General features: G+C 36.4%; 1 protein-coding gene across 1 annotated transcript in view; it reads left to right on the forward strand.

Moving 5' to 3' along the window:
• Nucleotides 1–16304, forward strand: part of CFAP47 (cilia and flagella associated protein 47) — a 318966-nt gene that overhangs the window by 230263 nt on the left and 72399 nt on the right. The window contains exons 55-56 of the mRNA XM_060767112.2: nt 1398–1502; nt 7420–7576. Of these exons, the coding sequence (XP_060623095.2) occupies nt 1398–1502; nt 7420–7576 (262 nt within the window). The remainder of the gene's footprint in view (nt 1–1397; nt 1503–7419; nt 7577–16304) is intronic.

A 16304-nucleotide genomic window follows, 5' to 3' on the forward strand; every position in this document is an offset into this window, starting at 1 on the left:
CCTGTCCAGCTCCCGGCGAAGATCATCTACCAAGGCGACCAAGGCTGTCTCAGTTCCATGTCCTGGCCTAAAGCCTGACTGTGCCGGATCTAGATAATCAGTGTCTACCAGAAATCCCTGGAGTTGTGTTGCCACCACATGTTCCATGACTTTGCCCAAGTAGGGGAGATTGGAAACTGGCCGATAGTTGTCTAATTGAGTGGGATCCAGTGATGGTTTCTTCAACAGTGGTTTTATGATAGCTTGTTTTAAGCTCGCTGGAAACTTTCCCTCCTGTAAGGAGGCATTAACCATCACCTTCACCCACTCTGCCAAACCCCCTCTGGCTTCTTTTATCAGCCAGGAAGGACAGGGGTCTAGGATGCCTGTGGTAAGTCGCACCTCTCGAAGGATCCTGTCCACATCCACAAGCTGAACCAATTGAAATGAATCCAACAAAACCGGACAAGCAGATGCTCGTGTTACATCCCCAGAGACCGCTGTTAATATGGCATCAAAATCTGACCGAATCCGCGCAATTTTATCTGCTAAGAATCGAGCAAATGCTTCACAGCGAGCCACCGTGGTGTCAGGGACCTCGCTTTTCGGCGGATTTAATAGACCCTGACAACCTGGAAGAGCTCAGCTGGACGATTCTTCACAGATGCAATATTGGCGGTGAGATATGTAGCCCCTGTCTCAGCATCAGATTCAGGAAAACTTGGCATCAAAGGTTAACTGTAATGACATTTATATATGTCTCGTACAGATATGTTGGTTGGGTATTTGGCAATGAGTTGGGATTGTACTGTGTGATGTTATTCTTGGATTTACAGACTGTCTCTTTCCTGAGAAAGCTTTAAACAGTTTTATTGCCATATCTTTGAACCCTTTGCCTTTTCTCCTGTACTTGTAGGTCAAACCTTTGGAATGTAAAGTGAATAAATTACATCATGGAACTACTAGGAGCCCAAATGATTGTGCATAACTGTGAACATAAATTCAAGAGAAAGTAATGTGTAAAAATATACTTTACATTGCCTTTTAAGAATGTGCAGCATATGAGACATTAAAACATTTTTGCAGTTTGGAGGTGGGGTGGATAAAGATGAAACAGATGTTTGTGACCTGAAAAACGGAAGCTCTGTTTCTTTCATCCCTCTTCCACTTCCTTCTTTGTGGCTAGCAACACAATGTTCTGAGTTTCTAGGGAATAAGCGTGCTGTGACTGCTGCTAAGCACTGTTTACTGCAATGCACTTTATCAGTTTTAGCAGATCCTACATGCTGGGACTGGAGAAGGCATACGCTGGAACACATTAATCACTTAAACATCAACATTATCAATGTGAGGCACAAAGAAAGAACTGACTCTTTTTAAAAAGCATTGATTTTTTGTGTTTTCTCATATTATTGCAGCTTATTGTCCCTCCTCATTCTACTGCTGAAGTACCTGTTCGGTTTTGTCCTTCTTCTGTAGGAAGAACCAACCATACGGCAAGAATTTGTTTCGAATGTCCACAGGTATGGCTGCACAGTACTTTATGATGTGTGAAATGTAACCTGACATTGGGGCAAATTATAGTACAGTTAAATATGTCAGTTGGCAATACCAGTGTAATGTGCTTGAAAATAACACCTCATTTTAAAGTTTCTAAGCAACAGTCTTAAAAAACACAACTTTCTAATGAGTTGAATTTTAAAAATGCCCTTCACCTTACTAAAAATAAATTATTGAAGATGAAACAGAAGCACTAATGTTGTGGCACAGATACCATAATGTCAGCAAATGGGTTGTACTTGAGTGAAATTTCACTTTCTTAATATGCATATGATTTCTTCCTTGTTAATATATCTAATTTTGAAAGGGATTCTGTTTTGTAAAAATACCAGGTGAAATGCTTCAACTTGCAGGTCCCCAGATGTTTTCACCTTCAACTCCCAGAAATCTTAACAGCTGGTAAACTGGCTGGGATTTCTGGAAGTTGTAGGCCAAAACACCTAGGGACCCCCAGGTTGAGAACCACTGCTCTATGGAAAAGCAACGGAAAGGGACATTTGAGACTGAGAGAAAGAAGTTGGTAGCATAAGCTTTTGCAAGTAGAGTTAACTCTACTTCATCAGAACCGTAGAGTGAAAAGATGTTTTACAAGCAAGAAGTGACTGATCACCTAAATCACAACTCCATGGTATTGCCTGTTCCATAGTCATCTACCTTGCAGTAAGCCTAACTGAACACAATAGGATTTGATAAGTTGGCATATTTGGGATGGTACTGTCATTATAGTTTAGTTTCACTGATTTTCATATACAGGCAGTGCCCAAGTTATGAACAAGATAGGATCTGAAGGCTTGTTCTAAAGCTGAATTTGTTTGTAAGTCGGAACAGGTACATTTTTAAGTGTAACTCCAGTTATCCATTTATCTAGTTATTAGATAATATCTATATATCTATCTACTAGGCTTGGGCGATTCAGTTCGTTAATTTTGTTATTCGTTATTGATTCGTATTTAAATTAGCTTACGATCCAATATTGAGCCATGCAGGAATAGTGTGAGGAGTAATTAAGAATCGAAACAATTTTTTTCCAATTTTCGTAATTATTTCATAATTATTTCATAATTATTTTGGTATGTCTGGTGCAAGTTTTACAATCTCGCATTTACCCCACTTCTGGTCCCTTTGCTCTGCTGCTTCCCTCCTCTTTCCTCATGCTTCTTCTTGCCTCACACTGGGCTGCACTGGGCTACCTTCCTTCCTTCTTTCCTTCCTTCCTTCCAGCTGGCAAATCCCACATTCCCCCCTCCCTCCTCTTTCTCCTGGCATCCTTCTTGCCCAAAATTTCTCATTACTTTATTTTTCATACCCTCACTCTATGCCACAGCAATGCATTGCCAGGTACAGCTAGTATAAAATATAATATAATATAATATAATATAATATAATATAATATAATATAATATAATATACAATTATAATATATTATATAATTTATAATAATATATTATATATTATATATTATATTATATTATATTATTATAATACTATTATATTATATTATAATTGTATATTATATTATAATATAATATATTATAATATAATATAATAATATATAATATATAATATAATATAATATAATATAATATAATATAATAATATAATATACAATAATACAATATAATATAATATATATAATACAATATAATAAATTATTATATTATATTATATATTATATTATATTATTATAATAATATATAATATAATAATATTATAATAATATAATATACAATAATATAATATAATAATATTATAATATAATATACAACAATATAATATAATAATATAATAATAATATAATATAGTTGTTTGTTTTATCACACCAACAGTCAACAACAGAGGGAGAGGGAAGCTTCAGAAGTTCCCCCTGTCCCATTTGGAGGTTTTTTTAGCATATTGCGCAATCGCATCCACCATTAACGAATCGATTCGTAATTTACAAAATTTTGGAAATTTCGAAATTTTGAAATCTCAAATTTCGGAAGTCCTCAGAATTTCGAAATGCTAGCGCACCCTAGAAACGAAACGAGTTTAGAACCATTTTTTTTCTTGATCACCCAAACCTACTACCTACCTACCTACCTACCTACCTATCATTGGATAGCATAGGGAAGGGTTAACACTCCTGTACTATTTGTTTTGCTGTCTGCTCTGTTAATAAGCTTTCAACTCCCTTTCTTTACCTATGATAACTGGATTTTGAAAAAAAAGAGGCTTGTTGTGGAAACAAGGATTGGTGGTAAAGCTTCTGTGGAGGCACCTTTCCCCCATGACAGGCCCGTAGCCAGGATTTTGATTCGGGGGAGGGGGGGCTGAGTTTGATTCGGGGGGGGGGTCTGAGTCTGAGTGAAAGGGGGTCTACCCTAGCAAACCTTTTGTATCATTGCCCCAATACCCCCATGCATATGGGATATATGGAGCATGATGATCAGATTATGATATGAATAAACATAACAGTTTAAATGATGTACCAGTAAGGCCTTTTCGCAGACCACCATGAGAATTTCGGGGGGGGGGGGGCTGAAGCCCCTAAAGTCCTGTCCGTCGTCGTCCCCCGTCCCCCGTCCCCCCGGCTACATGCCTGCCCCATGATAACTCTTTTAGGAGTAGATTTCCCTTCTGAGGGTTAGATTTCTCTCACTTCCTGTTTCTCATCCTGTTCTTAACTATAAGTCATTTGTACGTTAGATGTTTGTAACTCGACAATTGCCTGTAAAGTGAAGTTATTGTTGACCATTCATGCAACTGCATGAAATATTTATGAAACATAAATTAAAAATGAAATATTTAACACTCCTATTATTATTTATTTACTGTTTATTTGTTACAGTTACAAATTGTCCAATATCCAGAGTTTTGTTTGCTTTTTGGTGGCCATATACAATAGGATTGGGCTCATTACCCAATCTAAGTCATTTGTCCTATGATGTTCTATCTCCCATGCCCAGCTTATTGAAAAATATTTTAACCTCATTTTTTTAACCTTCGAGGTTCCATTTGCCCCTATTCAAATGATGCAAAATGCTTACACTAATTTTAAATCTCTTTTCTCTCCAGCAATTTTTTGAAACGGGATAGGACTCAGATCCTAAATTTAATTTTGTTATCAGAAGTTAACATTGCCTTAAAAACTAACCACAGAAGGTTAATTCAATTTGTAAATAAGTCTATTTAGATTCTTCTTTGTCCTTTTGTGTTTACTGGAAAAGGAGAAAAAAGTAAAGCAAAGTGCTAGCATTTTTTTATATGTATAAACCTCAAGGACAGTTTTAGAGGATAAAATGTTATTACTCTCTCTAAAACCGTAATAGTTCACAGAACTCTGGTCAATAAATTAAAAGTTTGGTTCTTTATAAAATACCAAACCAATGAAATACGTAAATAATTCACAGAAATGTTTCAGGTTGAAATTGAGTTCTGGGGACTTGATGCTTATTTTTTCTTGACTTGTCCCTATCCTGTCAACTAGTGGCAAATCTCCAAGATTTTATCTCAGCCAAACCTTTAATCAATATCTCATCCTTTCACTTGCAATGTCCAGTCCTATCAACCTTTTCAGTGTTTTGCCATAACCTTTGTGACTTGTCTTTGCTCTTTTCATCCCTAAATCATTTGAAGCCAACTTGTCCACTGCATTTCTAAAGGCAATGATACTAGACTGTGATCATATTGGTAAAAAGTATCCTGAGAATATTTCACTCTTTTCTTATTTGCACCAAGGTAATGCTGAGATTTATGACAAAGACCTTCAGAGACTTTTTTACAATGTATATAGAAAGCACAGCAAAACTTAAACCTTAAAAATGACATTGATTTTCTTTCCTTGATTTCAGTGATTAAATGCTTCTACACCAATACTTTAATCCATCTCATAGCTGAAGAGCAGACTAATCTAAAATCAGCTAATGGTAGCACTTTATACAACAAGCAGTAACTATTTCTGATTGTGCTTCATTTCTGAATTGAGAGAAACTACTGTGGGTTATTATCTGCTTCCTTTGTTTCTGCTTTCGAGCTGTGCAACGAATTCTGTGTGATATGAATTTGAACTCAAGCTGTAATCATTTTGCTCTTGTTTTTTATCACCTAAATTAATTTTGTTGGAACAGCACAACCGAAATGTCAGGTTGAATGTAATGTTTACTCCAAATGTTAATATATTGATATTGCCTAGTTCTCTCAGCAAACTGGTAACATAAGTAGATAATGGAATGAAACTAATAGTACTGCGAAAAGGTAGAAGTGAAATGGATCTGTTGATCCTGTCATGTGTACTTTGCATAGATTCTTTCCAAAATATTCTGCTTAATATGCACCTTTGAATAATGCATCTTCTCAAAAATATAGGAACTTCAAAAAAAAGTAAGCAGAAGAAGTCAATATACTAGTCAAAATACTGGTTTTCCTTCCCCTAATTAACACTTGGTTAGTTAATTAATTGCCACTTAAAGATAGCAGGTATGAGATATTCAGCTTTTTTTGTTTTTACAAATATAAGTCTGACAGCATTATTTCAGCACTGGTTGTTGTCTATGTAAATTTTTTTAACTGGAATTGTTAGTATTGCTGTCTTGCACATCATATTTTTATTCAGGTCTTGAATTATTTTTTATCTACTTTCTTGGTATGCTTTCAGTTTGGTCACTTGTATTATTTCCTGTCTTTGAACTAACAAACTAATATCATTGTATTTCTACTCTAAGTGTCACTGTGTTTTGTGGGGCTTATTTCCTAAGAAGGACTGTTGCATGTATGTCCCTAGAAAATCTCAGTTCTTAAGTAAGTAATGAAACTGTATTATGTATATTTATAGGAGTATGCTTTGTATTTGGCAAATTCCAGATTGAAGTAGACTGATCCAGAGAGATCTAGTGAATATCAGGATTAAAGCTGAACTCATATTAAATGGATTGAAGCTGGGGCAGAAAATGCCTAGAAGCATTCTTAATGATTTATAGCCAACAGAGAATAGAAGTTTTAATGGTGTCTCTGTAAAAAAAAAGGAAACTATCAAATCATAGAGATTACTCCTGCACTTGTCTCCTTGTGTCTCTTTACTAAAATCTTGTAAAAATGTTATTTCTTAAAGGATGTTTTTCAGAAGATCTTATTCAGTTCTGTAAAATAACATAAAATATTAGCAGTTTCTTTCTTTTAAACAGTATAAATGCATATCGTGTAAACCTTTCATCTATTTGTTTAATATTTGTCAGATATAAATCCACATGCAAAGGGACTACTACGTATATCTGAAAATGTCATCCAATTTGGACAAAAACAACTTGGATTACCAAAACATGATTTGGATTTTGATCCAGGTTGAATTGTGAATTAGTCTGAGGTTAATCTGGCTATTTTCTGAATTATCAAATTGGTTTTTAAACCAAATTGCATGTTGTGTAGGCATCCCAGCTGTTCTGGATTTTTTAACAAGAAACACTTACATTGTCATTTATAATCGCTGTAGAGTAGCATATCTAGAGAACAATTTCAAGTTATAGTACTGTGGGGTTTTTTTACACCTGTTGTAATATTTCTTACCTTTTGATATGGCTGTTTTGAACAAATTAAGCTGACACACTTTGTTATGTATTTCTTATGTCAACAGTAGAGGTGGGAAAAGCACAATTCAAATAAGTAAGATTGAAAACTGAACCATAACGTTTTTTGTAATATTTTGATGCATATATAGAACATTGCATATTAAACATGAAAAAAATCCACAGATCTCTACCTTTCTAGCAGAGTTTTTTTTGTGTGTGTGTACCAGTGCCACTTGGGGCTATTATTCTTTAATTTAAATTTCAAATGTCCAAAAGTATAGAAAAAGGATTATGTTGAAATTTTCTACTTAAAATGGCAACATTTCTATTTTTTCTGCAGCTCGAGGAATGGGAATTTTTCTTGTCTGGTGTTGGTCTGATTCCTCAGCCACTGGCTCCAGCTAGTGTAAGTTCTTGTGTTGGTCACCATTCCTCAATCATCATAACCTTCAAGAATCCTACATATGAAGATGTAATGGTAGATGTTATTATCACAGGTACAGTATTTCACTTTTATTGTGGTTAAATTCAGTAGTTAATTTATTCAAATAGTGGGGATTAATGAATCCAACATATATATTTGCATGGTGATTTCTGCCAATTTACAGGCAAATGAGGCAGCTCATTAGAAAGGGAATAATGGATCTGCACGTACAACTAGAAATCTAAATGTTTGAAGGAGTCTCATGATTGGAACACTCAGTTGATCTTCCACTGGCACCTGGAGGATGCCATGCATGGATCCATTAGCTTTTGGAGGAGGTAATAGGCTGAATGAAGAAGAACAAATTGATATTAAATACATATAAACCAGAAGTGCTTGCCATTAAGAGTCCTAAACTAGGGATGGGGGTGGTCAACCTGTTCTGCATGTGGTTACACTCCCACTGAAAGACTGTGTACATAGCTTGGCAGTGCGCTTGAATCCATCTCTCAAAGTGTCAACTCAGATAGATGTGATGGTTAGGAATGCTTACTACCAGCTTTGGTTGATACACTAGATGCACTCTTTTCTAGAATTGGAAAGGTGGAAGTGCATGTGCTAGTAATCTCAAGGTTGGTCTTCTGTAACAAGTTTGGTTCAATTCTATCGTTGGTGTGGTTCAGAATGTTCTTTGATTGTAGGTGAACTATAAATCCCAGCAACTACAATTCCCAAGGGTCAAAGTCTATTTTCCCCAAACTCCACCAGTGTTCACATTTGGGCATATTGAGTATTCGTGCCAAGTTTGATCCAGATCCATCATTGTTTGAGCCCACAGTGCTCTCTGAATGTAGGTGAACTACAACTCCAAAACTCAAGGTCAATGCCCACCTAACTTTTCCAGTATTTTCTGTTGATCATGGAAGTTCTGTGTGCCAAGATTGGTTCAATTCCATCATTGGTGGAGTTCAGAATGCTCTTTGATTGTAGGTGAACTATAAATCCCAGCAACTACAACTCCCAAAAGACAAAATCAAGCCCCACCAGTATTCAAATTTGGGCGTATTTGGTATCTGTGCGATATTAGGTCCAGTAAATGAAGATACATCCTAAATATCAGATATTTACATTACAATTCATAAGAGTAGCAAAATTACAGTTATGACGTAGCAACAAAAACAGTTTTATGGTTGGAGTCATCACAATGTGAGGAACTGTATGAAGGGGTTGTGGCATTAGAAAGATTGAGAACCACTGCTCTAGATCGTTTTCTGATGGAATCATCTGTGTTCATTATTATATACATATTGCAGCAGATATGTAATTTTCACGTTAACATTCACGTTCTTGTTCTGATTTTTTCTTAATAATATGATGTCTTATCCAGAAAAATGAAATCCCAGAATTATATCTAAAATGTTGACAATGCCATCAGCTAGTGTGTAATGCACAGGTATCTATGGCAACAACCAACAAAACAACAATGTATGTGTGTGACTCACAAAATTCTGCCTCAGATTAAGTTACTTCATGCTTTGTTACTATGTCATAAAGACTTCAAAATTCACAGTAGTAAAAATACAATTCTCATAATTCAAATAAGGATATACTATTCACGAAATAAGTAACAGACATAAAGAAAAGCATATAGAAACAACCAGTCCTAATAAGTCCTGGAGCTGGCAAAGGTCTAGTGCCCAATACCAGTGGTAATAAAAAAAAATCCAGCTTCCAAAATAACGACTTCTATATTAAAGTAGATTCTTCATTAATTTGTAACGCCAGGAACAGCAACACTTCAGCTTCCAAAATAACGACTTCTAAATTAAAGGAGATTCTTCATTAACTCGTAATGCCAGGAACAGCAACATAACAAGGTATCCTGGCTTTTTCCCCTTGTTTCGTTATACCTTCTTCAGGTGTTATGCTAGTGTTATCTTTAACAACATTACTCATTTACACACATCTACCTTATCAGCTCCTTTTTATGCAATCTTAGAGTTTCTCTGTGTTAATGTACTAACACTATAAAAAAGCCATAAATCAGCAGTTCCCACATCACTGTGGTAATGTAATGGGCCCGTTGATCATATTATAGCCCATGCTACAATTTTTAAAAATTGTAGTTATTCTTCAGGATTGTAAATTTTATTGCTATTATGTGCTGTCAAGTTAGCTTTGACACATGGTGACCCTATGAATAACAGATCTCAAAGAGACCCACTTGTTAATAGCCCTTACAGTTCAATAAATTCATTTATTAACAGTCCTTACTGTATGCAGTTCAAAGGTTAACATTCTGTCCAGCCAAAGCAATGCATGAAATTGTGTAGTCTGACATTTAAGTGAGTTAATGTATGAATGCTGTAAGATAACACTGGCAGCAGGAATAGCATAGGCAAATCTTCCTTAATAGCTGCTTTGTCATTGTAAAGTGGAATAAAGACATTTGAATCAGATTCAAATATGCAATACAGTTTAATAATTTTCAAATAATAATAACAACAAATGTTATTTGTTGTGTGCACAACAACAACAATAATAAATGTTATTTGTTACCTGCCTCTCTTCATGCCTCAAAGTGAAGCACAACAGTCAAACCACATCACCATAATATACATACAATAAAATGCAATGGTTAAAACACATAAGATATAGATATGACCACATCGGATGGGGTGAAGTCAGCATCCTAGGATGTCTTCACCCTGCCTGGGGTCGTGTAACTTCTTGCATAGGCCCCACCCCTAACCGAGGTGAAAGCGTCACTGGATGCTTTCACCCTGACATGGGATGCCTTTTGATGAGAAAGCATCATTGAGAAGGAGCTGTGCATGGAGTGACAGATTCACCCTGCTGCCCCCCTCCTCTCCAGAAGCCAAGCCAAGTGATATGGTTCCTATTCAAATACATGGTACAAAGATTAAAATACATTAAAATAAAATATTATTAAAATAATAGAATGTAAATTTAAATCCATAGTTTAAATTGACTGGGTAGGCCTGCCGGAAGAGATGGGACTTTATTTATATTTTAAATTCTGACAGTTCATTTTGCTCTTGGATCCCTTCCAGCAGGTCATTCCACAGTTTAATGAATGGTGAACGCATTTAAGTTGAAAATAATTCTTATCTGTCTTAAGATATTTATATACATTTTTCAGTGGTAACTTTTATGCATGTTAATAGAATTCATCAAACAGGAATAAGAAGAAAGCACACTGTGAATATTTTTGATTAAGGCACAGCAGTTGAATACCCAGATTTCTATTTTGTGTCAGTTTCTGCACACAATTTTATCATTTGGTTGTGACTGTTGTTCTAGTATCAATTTTATTATTGGCAGATATAGTAAACAAAAATATTCAGAGTGGAACAACAATTTTAGCTCTCTGTTTCTCAGCTGCTAGTGCAAATAAGGGAACATCAAAGTAACAGTTTCCATTATCAAGCAATAGAACATATACTATAAACTAGGGAAATTTATTGAGCCTAAATTCAGAATTTTGTTCTGAATTTGTTACCTGCCTCTCTTCATGCCTCAAGGTGAAGCATGTCACAGTCAAACCACATCACTGTAATATGCATACAATAAAATGCATAGGTTAAAACACGTAAGATATAGATCATAGACAAAATTCTTTGATTAAGATGATGAGATCTATTTCACAGCAAATTTTGGTCCTATGGAGTAAAATGTTATCAACCTAGCTATTATTTTTATAGAACCTTATTTTTAACAAGACAACAATGTTTGGTAAGGCAGAAGGCAGTAGGAAAAGAGAGGAAACCCACACTCTGAATGAATTAATTTAACATAGGAAACCATGGCCCTAAAATTTGGAAGATCTGAGCAGTGCTGCTGAAACTCATAGAAGTGACTCATTTGTTAATTTTCTTCATGAAGAAGCCAACTTGACAGCAAACAACAACAAATATTTTGTCAACTAGCTTTATAGAATACAGAGTATTTAGAAACATGGATTGTTAAATCAGTCACCTTTTCTTTCATAAAATCTCTTCCTTCTAAACTTCATGTATGAAATCTAAGGATCTCATGCCACAGGGGAGCATTCGCAATCTTCTTCTTTGCCTCACATTCCATCTGTGAAGGAACTGGCTAATTTATTCACCCGATCATACTGGATCACCTCCTCCTGTTTCACAAAAAAGCTAAGATGGAGAAATACAGCATTTCCCGTCCCACATAATATTGCCTGCTTTTTGTAGTTTCTGTGCACAGGAGACTGCTGGAGTCTATGCTTGCCTGTCTTTAAACCTCTCATTTCTATACACTTCAAAAATGGAGTAACAGAGGAAACCCACATAATTCTCTTGCATCATCTGATGCTCTCTGTGTGATGCTGCTTTTAAGTGTATAGAAATGAAAGGGACACAGCATCTGAGGAAGACCCAAGATATTTTATACTGGATCCAAAGCAATTAAATTGAGAAAGTTTTCTCATTTATATTGTTTATCCATTTTCAAGCATCAAAAAAGTCCTTGCATAACAAACTTACCTGAACTCCATAGCAGCGTAACATAAATATGTCTGGATGTAGTATGTGTGTAATTTTATCAGTATGGAAAGCAAATCTTAATGAGTGGAGCATAGATGGTTCCCAAGCAGAAAGTTCTTGAAGTAGTTCTTCACAATTGCTGTATATCTATTTTCAGGTTCCCAACCGTGGAGCCCAAAGCATCTCTCACTACAGCCTAGTGTTGGCACGGTATGGCAACTGATTGGCATACTAACCATTCAGAGCAGTGGGGTGTTAGAGAAAAAAGGGTTTTTTCCCCTGGTATGAAGCATATGATGCTTTGCTAGCTTGGAGCAGTTTTGTTGAGTCAAGATACTTGCAGAGTAAAATATATTCTACAGGTTCTGCTGTAGAATATATAGTCAAAATTTTTGTTTCAGTTCTGTACTGTATACATAACTACATTTTGTTAAAAAGAGACCTACTAGTATTACATCTTTTCATTCGTCATAATTATGAAAACAAAATGTTTTATATTTTATCATTCAAGTCAGGATTTCATCTAATTTCCATGGCAATAAATTGACCAACCAATGGAATAATGAGACCACACATAAGTTTAGTGATGTGAAAAAAAATGAAAAAGAGCAACCAGTGTGGGAGCAGCTAGGGCTGATTGTTTCACCTAGACATCTTCCTTACCTTCCCTTGGGCAAGAATACTATAGACCCTGAGAGAAACCCAACTTAAATCCACATTGCTCTCAGGCTAGCTATCCATATGGAAGGCTGAGCTGTCAACCCTCCAGCTGCGTGGCTCCTAGAGAGGACAAAAGCCCTGAGACTAGCCCTGAGACTAGCCCCAAGGACTACAATTTCCTCTAGATCTTAATTGCAGGGGGAAGGAGTATGTATGCAACCTAGCTTTGGTCTAATAAATCTCCTGAACAAATAATTTATTTATTTTGATACTTTTGTTAAAAGGGAAATATAAGGGTTTTCCCTGACATTAAGTCTCATAGTGTCTGACTCTGGGGAGTGGTCCTAATCTCAATTTCTAAGCCGAAGAGCTGACATTGTCCATAGACACCTCCAAGGTCATGTGGCCAGCATGACTGTATGGAGCGCTGTTACCTTTCTGCAGAAGTGGTACCTATTTAGTCACATTTGTATTTTTTAACTACTAGGTTGGCAGGAACTGCACTAACAGAGGGAGCTCCCCTACTCCCCGGATTCGGACTGCCAGACTTTTGGCCAGCAAGTTCAGGAGCTCAGTGGTTTAATCTGCTGTGCCAACAGGGACCCAATAGTATTGTTATATTAGTTTTAAAAGAATGTTTATCAGAATGCTTTTAAAAACGTATTCCGTATTACTCTGGCAAGGATATTATTCATATTGGTTATTATTTAAATAGCTATGACAATAACTACTAACCCTTGTTTCCCTTCCCAGGGCACTTGTGCCCCACTTTGTGCAGGTCAGTGACTATAATAAAGTTTTGTATTGTACTGCAAAAACTAAAATAAGTTTTTAAAAAATTACATAGTACAATTAAAGCAAAACAGTACTAACAACCCTTGTTAAATGCTTTCAGTTCTAAGGCTTTATTCATTATCTCCTCCCAAATTTGTGGCTGCACATTCTCATCTCCAAATAAAAAGTTTTCATAAGGAGAGAACACATTTAATTAATGATTAGCTTTAGTCCAAAAAGATAGAAGAAAGCAGCTTCAAGGAGAAAAGTTTCAGCTGTCTTCTCCTTCTCGCTCTTCCCCTGCTCAAACTGATTTTGATTGACAGAAATAACAAAATAAAGGGACAGTTGAGATTTGTCAATTTCAGACCTTGTTCTCCATGGACAAGAAGATTTATATTATATGGACCATGTCTGCAGGTGGAGTAGCAATGAGGATGTAGTTTTAAATGGAGTGGTGACAGAAAGGGTAAAGTGTGGAAACGGAAATGGGGATGGGAGAATCCCTCTCTCCCATAAAAATTCTTGCCTCTCAATGAAGTTTTCTCTTGATCCTTACATTTCTAGGATTGCAGCATGTTAAAATTTCAACCAAATGTTTAGAAATAAAATGTAGATATCCAACGAAAACGATGCAAAGTTACTAATGCAGTGTAAACATAGCAGGTGTAAGAGTTGTAGGTCTTAATCTCTGCAATACTAGAAATTTGGGAACTGAAGTAAGGGGAGAAGAGCAGAATTCTTCTAGGAAGCAATACCATTTAGGAAGCAATGCTTTCCATTCCATGTTGACATACTGTATATAGCAAATATATACTGTATAAGTGTATAAGTCAACCTCTAATATAAGTCAAAGGAAGGTTTTGGGACCCAAATTATGGATTTTGATATGAAACATAGGAAAGTTAAGGATTATTCTATGGAAAGGGGACAGCTCCAGCATCTTTTAGGTTCTTCCAAGACAGAATTTGCCATTTTACTCAGAGAAGGAATTGTTCCTTTTTTATAAGAGTTAAGCTACATTAATCATTCAACACAGTGAATTGCAGTGCTCTCTGAACCGTCCTCCAAAAAACTGGATATCCTGACAAATTTGTGAACATCCTGTGGTTCCTCCATGATGACATGATTGCAACAGTCTTGGATAGCAATGGCTCCCAAAGTGACCAATTTAAGGTGGAATCAGGTGTCAAACAGGGATGTGTTATTGCCTCAACCATATGCTCTATCTTTATCGCTATGATACTGCACCTTCTTGATGGGAAGCTTCCTACCGGCATGGAAATAATCTATTAGACAGATGGCAAGCTATATAGCTCAGCAGACTGAAAGCCAAAACCAAGGTCACAACAACATATGTTATAGAACTCTAATATGCTGATGATAATTTAGTCTGTGCTCATTCAGAAGAAGACCTACAAGCCCTACTAATCACCTTTGCAGAAGCATATGAAAAGTTCGGCCTCTCACTGAACATCAAGAAAACCAAAGTGCTCTTTCAGTAGGCACTTTAGTAGGAGCTCTAAGATCTTCTGGGGAGGCCCTCCTCCCGGTCCCACTACCGTCTCAAGCACAGTCGGTGGGGACGAGAGAGAGGACCTTCTCAGTGGTGGCCCCGTCATCTCTGGAATGCCCTTTCAAAGGAAATAAGACAGGCCCCATCCCTCCCCTCCTTTCGTAAGAGCTTGAAGGCCTGGTGGTTTCAACAAGCCTTTGAAAATGACCAGTTCTAACTTAGCCCCACACATTTTCTAATACAGCCTTATTCTTCCTACCAGTTACCCAGATTCTTTCCTCTAATCGGCCCCGGAATGAACAGCCACAGACCCGTACCTAATATTATTGTTGCCTGCCATAGCATTGCACTTAATTCCCGGGCCCCCAAGAATTTTTGGGCTTGCACAAATCTTGGCCAGGCCTTTTAAATTTTTAATTGCCTTGAAAAGGTAAGATTACTTTTAATATTTGTGTGTTATGGCGACAATTTTTATGCTTATATTTTATTTGTTAATCTTATGGTTATGTTGTTTTTACTCTGTATGTTTTGTGATGTTATGTGGGAACCACTCTGAATCCCCTTGGGGAGATGGAGTGGTATATAAATAAAATTATTATTATTATTATTATTATTATTATTATTAGTAGTAGTATTGGCACCACACAATCCCCTTGAAATGCCAAAAATACAGCTTAATGGTGTAATGTTAGAACATGTTGACCATTTCTGCTACCGTAGTAGCCACCTCTCCACAAAAGTCAACATTGACACTGAAATACAACATTTTCTTAGATCTGCGAGTACAACATTTTTCTGAATGAAGCAGAGAGTGTTTGAGGATCGGGACATTCATAGGATACCAAGATGTTTGTTTATGAAGCCATTATCATCCCAATCTTGTTATATGCCTGTGAAATGTGGATTGTCTACAGATGTCACACTCAACTTCTGGAATGATTCTATCAGCATTGCCTCCAATAATTTCTGCGAATCTCTTGGGAAGACAGGCAGCTAAATGTCAACATTCTGGAAGAAGCAAAGACCACCAGCAGTGAAGCGAATATCCTGCATTATCAACTTTGCTGGACTGGCTACTTTGTTGGAATGCCAGATCACTGTCGCCAAAAGCAGTTACTATACTCTCAACTCAAGTATGAAAAATGGAATATTGGTGGACAGGAAAAGAGAATTAAGATGGGCTTAATGCTAATCTTAAGAACTGTAGTTTAGATGCTGAGAACTATGAAGCTCTGGCCCTTGAGCATTCTAACTGGAGATCAGCTGTTACGAACAGTGCTGTTAAATTTGAAGAGGCACAAATGGAGGGCAAAAGGGATAAACGTGTCAAG

This window comes from Anolis sagrei, chromosome 3 (assembly GCF_037176765.1).
Source record: "Anolis sagrei isolate rAnoSag1 chromosome 3, rAnoSag1.mat, whole genome shotgun sequence".
NCBI lineage: Eukaryota > Metazoa > Chordata > Lepidosauria > Squamata > Dactyloidae > Anolis > Anolis sagrei.